The sequence below is a fragment of the Venturia canescens genome, chromosome 4 (assembly GCF_019457755.1).
Source record: "Venturia canescens isolate UGA chromosome 4, ASM1945775v1, whole genome shotgun sequence".
In the NCBI taxonomy this organism is placed as follows: Eukaryota; Metazoa; Arthropoda; class Insecta; order Hymenoptera; family Ichneumonidae; genus Venturia; species Venturia canescens.
In genome coordinates this window covers 3,710,532-3,721,027 of record NC_057424.1, presented here as the reverse complement: position 1 = coordinate 3,721,027, position 10,496 = coordinate 3,710,532, and the positions used below count along the sequence as shown (strand labels likewise).

The 10,496-nt window shown below is 34.5% G+C and overlaps 1 protein-coding gene across 4 annotated transcripts in view; it reads right to left on the bottom strand.

The window, feature by feature from the left end:
• Positions 1 to 4,481: 4,481 nt before the first annotated feature.
• The window catches only part of kcc (solute carrier family 12 member kcc), a 277,322-nt gene continuing 271,307 nt past the window's right edge, over positions 4,482 to 10,496 (bottom strand). For all 4 annotated transcript variants that reach the window (XM_043416523.1, XM_043416524.1, XM_043416525.1 and 1 more), the window contains exons 12-14: positions 9,609 to 9,964; positions 8,589 to 8,728; positions 4,482 to 8,274 (exon numbers count right to left, since the gene is read on the bottom strand). In XM_043416523.1, the coding sequence (XP_043272458.1) occupies positions 8,183 to 8,274; positions 8,589 to 8,728; positions 9,609 to 9,964 (588 nt within the window). In that variant the 3' untranslated portion in view covers positions 4,482 to 8,182. The remainder of the gene's footprint in view (positions 8,275 to 8,588; positions 8,729 to 9,608; positions 9,965 to 10,496) is intronic.

The following is a 10,496-nucleotide window of genomic DNA, read 5'->3' as shown; positions in this document are numbered from 1 at the left end:
CGGATAAAAGATTGTATCACAAGATCCGTAGATCGTAGATATACCGTTTATTAACGCTTTAATCGCAATCATATTTCTCTTCGTCATAGTTTTTTTTTGGTTTTTTTTTGTTTTATAAGTTAATTACAAGTATTGATCATCAGCTAATAGACACTACGGGTTATAGGTTATGTTTTTTTTTTTTTTTCACAGTATTGACTCTATATATTCTTTGATCTATATTCAGATGTCTAAGGTCTGTATCTACAAATATCTTATTCGCATTTCACATATTATATTTGGTAACATATCCTTCTGTTGGTATTCTGGTTTTAGGTTTTCAATAAGTCCTACTTCGTAAACAACCTCCGCTCGCTCGCCGTATAGGAATAATTCAACCCATGCATCTTTCAACCTTATGTCTGTTAAACCCTTTACTCAAAATACTCCAGTGAAATGGTTAATCGTAATTCGCCAAGGAATCCCTGATGATTTAACGCGCGATGAACAAGATTTATTATTTTTGTTGTTTTATTTTATTTTTTTTTTTGTAAAATGATTCTGTAAGTACGTGGATATTATTTTGATGTTTCCCCTTTTGCTTGTTCGTTTGTTCATTTTTTAAATCGTTTCTCTTTTCTTTATAAATACATCGAAGGTATAGAGTTACTTGATTTGACACATATGATTGAGGTTTCGAGCAAGTATACCGCTGCTTAGCTCGCATCTCACAGCCTAGAGGTGATTCAAATAAGGGAAAGGAAGAGCAATCGAGTACGATAAATAAAAAATTCAACAAGACAAAAAAAAACGATTGGTATCTTCTTCTTCTTCATCTTTTTGGTGACGACAAAGCCTCGAACGAGAGTTTAAGAATGTAATATGCTTGACGAATGCAGAGCTCTGTATTTGTATGTTTTTGTTTTTTAATTTTAATATATTATATTATACGTACACACAAGGTTGTATGTCATAATGTGGTGATAAAGTTGTGCATAAGAAAGAAGCAAAAGTAAATGCGATCGAAATGCTTTGTTGTGGTTGTTGTTTCTCTTTCTTCAAAATGGAAAAGTTCATGCGCAATTGAAATGAGTAAAATGAAAAAGAAGAAAAGTTTTTTATCAATGAAAAAGGTGTATTGAGATAATCCTCTCTGCACAATTGTTTCTTTCTCGTTTGTTATCTATCTATTTTTTTTTCTTATGTACAACGTGTGTTATGCAACTTAGTTGGAACAATATAATTTTTTTTCTCGTTTTCATTTTTTTCACAATAAACTTTGTTTGTTTTCTCAATATTTAACATTTCACGTATAAACTATGCAGTGCCGATGCCTATCAAATAGGTAAGTACCCATAAAATATATTATAAGGTAATTCGTAAACGTAGTAAAATTATAAAATACGAGTCGCAACATTTTGGACGAGATATAGAGAGTGTTAATGATTCCGTAAATCTCTATGTAATTATATTCTATGCCAGCTCTGCGTTCATACATTTCTTTTTTTTTTTATCTTCTCACTATCGCACATATACGACATACATGAATATTAGGGTGATGCAAATTAAATCGATATTTTTTTTTTCTTGGAGTTCCAACGGAAATCGTTAGTACTTTGAAAAAAGTAATTTTTCTAAAATTTCAGATTAAAAAAAAATTTTTTAGATAGTGCTCAAGCCAGTTTTCGATATTTTCCTTTTTTTTTCTCAAAAATCGCTAAACAACATTTTTTTTTGCTCTCATAGCAGAAAGTGTTGGTGCTTCATAAAATTATAATCTGATAAAATTTTTTCACTTAAAAAAAATTTAAAGGCTAACTCGCATAATTTATTCTTCCTTTTCTGTATATTTAGCTGTTAATTATGAGATTAAAAAACGTGTGGTTACAAATAGCTATTCTTGTCGTCCTTCCAAAAGAAGGGGTGAAAGTATTTTGGAAAAACAGTTATTCGAAATTTTGTCGAATTGAAATTCTCTATTTCAAAGTCCGGTATTTCACCACTGAAGACGTTATAATTTGGGAATTTATAGTTTACCCATTTGTTATGAAAATTAAGAAAATATTTTGACTGAATCTTGATGGAAAATAAATGTCAATTAATTAATGCAAAATCGCAAAAATGTTTAGTTCCGAACTGTTTGTTTACACTCAAAAACTATTTGAGTTTGTACAGGAAGGCAACTTTGTACGATAGACCTATTTCGATCTTATTAATTTAATTTTGTTTAAATCCGCAAAAATTAAGAAACCGATTTTGGAAATTTGATGAAAAATGTTTGCGATATTGTTACTATTTTTTTCTAACAGAATTCGGTCAAAATATTTTACTAATTTTTATAACGCATGAGAAAACTAGAAAATCCCCAAATTTTAATATTTTCTGCGGTGAAATATCAGACTTTAAAATAAAGACTTTGGGTTTGTCAAAACACAGCTTTATTTGGCACGTTGTCATTTTTGTACGATGTCCTAGCAAGTTTTCGTGCATAGAAATATTTATCTCTAAGAAAAATACAGGAAAATTGAAATCAATCGCTTGAGAAAACGCAAAAATCATTGTTATAACATGTAATTTTGAAAAACTATGTTTTTGTAAAGTATACATTCACCTTTTCTTTTGGAAGGATGACCAAAACTGCCATTTTTAGCCACACTTTTAATTTCATAATTTATAGCTAAATAAACAGAAAAAAAGAAATAAATTATGCGAGGCAGCCTTGAAATTTTTTTGAGAGTGAAATCATTTTATTAGATTCCTAACATTTTCCATTATGAGAGTAAAAAAAAAATTGTTTGCTTCGCGATTTTTGAGAAAAAACAGGAAAACCTCGAAAAGTGGCTTGAGCATTATCTCAATTTTATTTTTTAATCTGAAATTTTGGGAAAATTACTTTTTTATTGATGTATTAACGATTTTCGTTGGATGAGCCCTGAGAAAAAAAAATATCGATTTTACCCTAATGTATATACGACATATATACATATATGTCTGTTTTCATCATTTTCTTGTTTTATTTGTTACGATGCAGCAATAAGATTGAATAGAATTTGTTCGGTATAAGACGTATTGCTTCAACGGCGATATAGTGTCTCCTGAAGTGTGTTTTTCCTTCAATAAGTCGGCAAATCTTGGTTGATTTTTTTTTGCCTTTTGAATTCTTTAGATGAATTTAATGGTTATTTACCGGTTATAATTTCTTTCTCTATGGACAAGAAATCATTCTCATACAAATTACAATCAGGACGCGTTCTAGCCTTCCCATTGGGGACAGCAGCGTTTTTCATTTCATTGCACTTGCCGCGGTTCATAACAAAGATAATGAAATTTCGTTCATTTTCACATGAGTTTCAAACGATCACCATGTTAATTTGTGTAAAGACCTGGTCGGATCAGAGGTCATATGATTTTTTTTTTAAGTCAATATTTATATACGACACTGGATTGTTCCGCCAGCCAGCAGTGTGCGAGACCGGACAAGAGAATAAAGGAATCGAAAGAGAGAGAGAGAGAGAGGGAATGATGCGTGAGCCGTGTGTGTGCAAGTGAGAGGGAGAGAGTCATCAGCAGTATACCCGAAGATACGCTTTTAGAGTGCTGATAGAATTGTAGCCATTCTATTTATTGAAGGACTGTGTTTCGTGTCTCGCGTGTCGTAGTGGCAAGTTTCGAGCAAAGTTTATACAAAAATTAAATAAATGTACTTGTCCCGAGACTCTACCGAGTCTCTTGATAAAAAATCTATAGTTTTTTTCATGAATAAAAAATGTTGAAAAACACAAATATAAACATGCGGGCTAGTTCCGACTTTCTTGCCAATTCATATAATTCCATCACTAACTCGTGTCACTCTCGCTCTTTCTTTCTCTTAATTTATCGACAGAAATAATTTGTCGCATCAGAGAAATATGCAAAGAAGTATCCACTTCCGTGGGGTGTGATTGCCACCACGGATATCGTACAATTATTTAAAAATTATCGATCTCAAAAATGCAAAGAAAGAGGCTAATTCGTATTCTCCAACCTGTATATTCTATCATTGTTATTCTTTGAAATATAACCATAGGTATATAAAAATCAAGAAATTATTTTGAAAAAAAGTAAACTTGGTGGAGAGTTCAATAATTTAGTTCGAAGTTTGTCATTCGGGAAGGATAAAAATCCTTTCTCATAATTCGTCCAAATTTTCGTGACATTATTAACGGGATGAAAACTCGATGGGCTTTCGGAGCTAACCGTTCCAATGACTCCCTTCTTTGTAAAGGCTTCTGATTCCTGAAATATGGATGAATTTAAATAATACAATAAAATACATATATGAATGGAACAGGATAACGTGATAGATATGCAAACTGATTGTAAATTCACGAAACGAGTGGTTCGTGCGATTTTTATCTCGCGCGGAACGATGGAGTTGAATTTTATTTAATTTCGTATATATATATATTCTCTTTGGCATTATAGAACGACCGTAAAATGATTTGGTTGTGAAGTTCATTCAATTCTTTGTCATATTGTTCTTCTTTTTATTTATCTTTATACCTGCCGTATGTGTAGTAAATTTTGTCACGACACATGACGCGCTGTCTCTGTCAATCGACCTAATACTTCAACGCTAATAGCTTGCTTATTTATATAATTTTTTTAGATCCTTCTTTTAAATTTATTATTTTTTTAAATATTTTTTCTTTAAACTTACTTAAAGTTATAAGTAATTGTCAACCTGTCGAATAATATCTCGTTAGAATGTCGTATCGTAATAATGTACTTTCGATTTCCTAGCTACTATTGCTGGGTAGTCTGTGCATCTTACATCGACCAGTGTGAGTTCACATTTAATTTTCAAATAGTGTCCTAGTCCCTCGTCGCTTTTCACACACTTAAAATTTACCTTCTCATTGTTCAACGCTCCTTTAAAACATTCTCAAGTCGTCAAAATTCCCTTTTATCGAAGCAGGTCACCCATCGATTTGTTTTTTCTCATTTCATCTTACTTCTTTAGTGCCTTTTACGGGTCACTTTTCGTTATCATATTTCACGCTCGTTAGACCGGTTCACAGGCAGTCTTTATTTTCCAAATTTATCACCGATCGAGATTCCCGTGATACACACAACGAAACAAGAGCTCACGAGGAGTTGACGGAACTGTCACTGATCAAAGTGGTCAATATCTAATATTTATTTTCTTCTTTTGTATCACATCCGGAGAATCTTGAGGAGCATTCAAATTTGCAAAAATGACCACCGTCGTACTTTTGGTTTGTTTTGCTTTTCTTTTTTCATCGCTTTCGAACCGCGGTCTAGTACACGTGGTTTTGTTTTTTTTTTTTTTTTTTTTGTATTATCGCTTGTTTCACAGACACCGATTAATTAGATGATACATAATGTGGTATATCAACGAACGGATCAATCAAAAACGGCATGCTACGAGATTTCGTTTTAAAAAGACTTGATCAATTTTCCACATGTTTTTTGTATTTTTTTTGTTTTGTTTTCCATATTTTTTCTTTTCCTCATCACGCAACTATAAAGTGCCTATCTAGAGTGCGGCATTGGCTCGAAACTAAGCCATGCGTTATGAGCGTGACACGCATTCGATTCATATATTTATATATTTATTATATATACGTTGTATTTTGTCCTTGTGTGTTTTGTTTGAATGTTTTTCCACAAATGTGGATTTCAAAGATAATATAATGACACCTTTTACACGTTTAGGCGTGTAACGAAGTGTCTTTCTATTACATTTAATGCACATTTCTCAAAGAACTTGTATCGCACTTTGCGTGGCTCTCGTCGAATCATCGTTACAAACGACTCTCGACAAATAAAATACGTATGTATATATATATATATATATATATCGTTTTTGTTTCATCAATTTTTCGTAAATCATCTGATCAGGCTTTTTGATGTGCTCGAGTTGCAATTCGACCGATAGGCCGCCTTGGACAGAGTACAGACGTCAGAGTGCGAAGATCTACAATGGATACGTGTTTCTCATTTTCCTTTCTCTTTTTCTTTATGCATCTTCATCATCATAGGAGGAAAGATAAGAGCAATAGAAATAATGAAGGTTTTGAAAAAGGACAAAAAAGATATAATGTATGTATATTCCGCACAATTGCGAGTTTTTTCTCTCTACTTTTTACGTCCGTTACAACATTTATAATATTTGCCTCTTTTTTTTTTTTTTTTTTTTTTTTCAATTCTCATTCTTTCATAGCTATTTATTGGTTTTCGCTTTTTTTTCCTCTTTACTTTCGTCACTTCATTATTGGAGTATGTCCTATATAAGCGGTAGAATAATGACATACATATTCTAGTATATATATACACATATATAAGTATATATGTATATACACACCCACACCCGCATACACCCACTCCCACACACACGCATACACACACGCGTACGCACACATATATACGTATATATGTATACATATATATGTATATGGTTTTTATTGTTTCTCTCTAGCGACAACGCATGTAGAAAAATGAGCCTCTAGCGTCTTTGGTTAAACGCGAAGCATTTAGAAAGTTTTCTGGCAGTGGTTTCGTAGATGCTTCGACCTTAGCCTCGGACCAAATTTTGATTTTAGTTTCAGCCACAAGTTTATATAAATATATATATTTATATTGGAATAAATATATAAATATATACAAGTATATAATTTTTATACATATTCATTGTTTTCACATGTACATGGGAAACTCAACTACAAATTGACTTGGCTTTAATACTCGCGATTTAAAAACATGTTTTTCCATGATACCGGCGCATACTAGGGCAAATTGTGCCTGCCCAGTTTTATTCATCAACAAAGACACGTCCAAATGGGTTAGATATACTTCGAAAAACCTGAGGAAGGTCCTTTTCAATTTTTAATACACGTACAATATATATAAAAGAGATAAATTCTCTACTAATCGTCGGAGAATAACAAAATTATTGAATAGCATAATTTTTGATTAATTAATTAACAATAATAACAACAACAACAACAGCTTTGAACCTACTTATCGAGGAATGAATTTACATTAAAATTATCACAAAAAGAGTGAAGGGGGCTATTGCGTTAATGCGAATAATTGATTTGCTTAAAATTGTCAACGATTTCGTGTGGTCAAATTATTAATTAGAACGATTAAAACGCTCATGATCGAGGCGCCAGGTCTTTTCGGAGAAGAGAATCCCATGCATGTGCATACATAAATATTTCACGAACGAGGATTACTCGGGTTACGCGGAGCGGTCTATCGCATTTACGAGAGAAGTAGAGGAGGAGAGGGGCAGCGAGAGAATCCTTCGATAGGTGTAGTGAGTTGATCTGATTCATTTCCGCATATGTTTCTTTCTCTCATAACAAATTTTTTCCCCGCATATTTTTCGGAATTCGACGCAGTCCGCATACAGAATTGACAAGTTTATTTTTATTTATGTCCGAGTTCTAGAAAGTTACGAAGCACCGTGTGTTGATACATTTTGAAAAGTTCGATAAAAAGTTGTTACCGTTCAATCGAAATCTTTCCTCTGGACCCCCTCCCCGAACTCTAATTTCTCTGTCGCCTTCAACGCTGATCCCGGAAAATCCACTCAAAGTAAACTTATCCTTTGGCACGTAACATATGTATCATTAAGATTTTGTTTGGCATCGCGTTCGATCGAAGCATCACAACAATCACACTTGGAGTCGACGCTCCGGGTGTGCCACCGAGCCAGAAGTTAAGTAAGCTTCAATCGAATTTTCAACGCGGAACGCGCTTCTCTTTCCTCTTTTTTAAAGCCTTTCTCATTACTTTTTTTTTTTTTTTCTTCTTTTCGCTTTAAATCTAATAATAGTCAGGGATGACAATTCCCGTCAACTTAACCACACTATGAAAGTAGAGCTCAGCCGTGTCCATGGCCCAATTCGATTAAATCGTCGGTTCAGATTCTTCTTCTTTTCTCTTCGTAAGTTGTTACGATTTTTTAGTCTCGTTTTTTTGTTGTTGGTTGTTCTTTTATCTCATATCTCATTTGTCGTTTCGTTATTTAATCTCTTCACAGAGCATAGCGTAAGTGACGGGGTTTGGAAAAATGACGCGATCGTAGCGTCGATGCAATCGTCAATTCGTAAAGATACGTCAGAAATAAACTAGATCTCGAGTGTTGATGCGATGGCGATTCGACACTTATTCTATCTCCTTCTAGTTCACTTCACGAATAAATCGTGATGACCTCACGACCACCACCATGCACCATAAGCACCCTCTCCAAACCCTCGGTGAGTACCTCCAAAAATTCCATGTCTGTTTTATATGAGTCAAGGCTTTCAGTAGGAAAATCTTTTTATTAGAAGAAACGGAAAGTAGCGCAGCGAGATAAAGGGGGTGGGTGCGCCTTGATGACATTTATAAGAGAATTGATGGAGCAAGCTTTTGCTGCACCGCGTCGTCACATTTCATTCCAGGATCTCGAAAATATCAGGTTAAAATTGAAAAATCACAGAGTATTCGGGTAATGATCGAATTTATCGATTAAAAAAAATCGATAAATGTTAATCGAAGCTCTGGGGCAGCAACGGAGACGGAGAGACGAAATAAAATGTTTAGAAAAAGGATACAATTTGATTCACGTTCCATTCTGGTGTCTCTCGGTGGTCCAGGCAAATTGAGGATGACCAATTGAGCGTCGTGACTTCTGTCGACGATAACCTCGTTCAGTTTCACCGCTGTGTGCATACGCCTTACGTCATCCTCGTCTCTGTGAAAATAGATAAACCATCAGAGTACAAAAATTAAGTGAATAAGTTCGAGTTTTCTCATAATCAACATATTGGCCGAGAACGATTAACATTAATTCAATAAAATCAGAATCCGTTTAACAGTTTGAGATGTAAAACATGAAAAAGACGCTTTCCGATCTTGAAGAAAATAGGACGATACGTTTCAAAGTTAATGTCAAAGATTTTGATCTTTTAGATAAGAATATTTGGTCGGAGTTATCGTAAGAAAAATAAGAGAATGTGCCACAAAGCAATGGACAATGGTTGTGAATATCGTAAACGCGTAACAGCTTTGTCGCAATGAAAATAATAATAACAGTAAAAGTTGCAGTTCCATTACACATCTTCGGTATAACCGTAAAAACCATCCAGCGAGAATTTCGAGCTCGCTCGTGCCAGTTATCGCCGTTTATTTTTTTTCAAGAGACATATTCGCGAACGTATTGTGCAAAACGGAAAGAAGCCAGCTCGCAACAGTTTTACTTAACGGGGCACATTCATGCATCATAAGTGTGGCATTGGCGAGGTGCTCGTTACATTACAATCGTCCCAAATGAACCGCGCGCGGCGGTAGTTATTGAGGGTAAAATTGAAGGGAGCTTCGATTGCGCCTCTTCAAAAGAGCAACTTTTTTCTTTCGAGGACGGTGTCAAGGATAGATTAGAGAGAAAAATCAGTTGGGCTCAAACTTTAATCGCGATTACACGCGGTCTGATAAAATATTGGAATAATGCGTCAGAAAATCATTTACACATTTCCAAAGAGTCTTTCGTCATTTTATGAATTTCATAGTGGAATTTATAGTCGTTTTTTATTCATTATTTTCTTTCAAAGTGTTTTATCGTGAATGATAATTACGGTGTTATAGGTGGTTTTTCTTCGGTCGGAGTTTCCGTTGTTTGCTCGTTGCTCTTTTGTTCGCAATCCTTAGTAGTAGCATCTTTCTCCGTGTTTTCACGTTTTTCAGGCTTAGGTGATGAGCCACTGATCAGGCGTGTTTCCTCTTCCGGCATTTCCTTGCAGTCGTCCGCCGTCTTCTCGCTGTTGTCACAAGCCTCAGACGTTTTCGCACTCGCTCCATCTTCGGGCATGAGTTTTTCTTGGGCCTCGTCAACGGCACCACCGTTCGCTTGTTGTGCGCCTGGCTCCATAAATCTGACTTTCGTCGCAGTCTTTGCATCGACGTTGTGATGAGAATCCACGATATTTTGTACCTGTACGATAAATCGATCTTTTTGCATCAACTATTTTCATTTTAATGGGAAATGTGTATTTATTACTTTTTTGCTTGCTCATTTATATTAATTTATCATTAATTTTGTTGATTGAATAATATTAATTTCTGTCCCGTCCTGATATTATGACGGACTTTATGGAGGGGATCCGGAGGCAAAGATGGTCAAAATTCAAGTTTTTAATAAAACCGGATAGCTGCATATATGTATCTATGAAAACTCTAGGAATCAGCTGAAACGTTTAAGCTGATTTTCGTCTGTTATAATATTACGAATAATTAAAAAATTAGATCTTGCACATCTTTAGACAGGGGTATCTAATTGATGATGAATCATAAGATCGCTAGAGATTAGAGTGTGAAAGCGCTTGTGAACGACTAAAATTGAAAAAAATTATATACAAGAATACATAAGGACGTAGAACTAAAAAAAACTTGATGCCTATCAAAGCAATGGCTAAATAAACGTGCCAACCAAGCTGAAAAGAGAGCGTGAGGCGATCGCGCAGGGA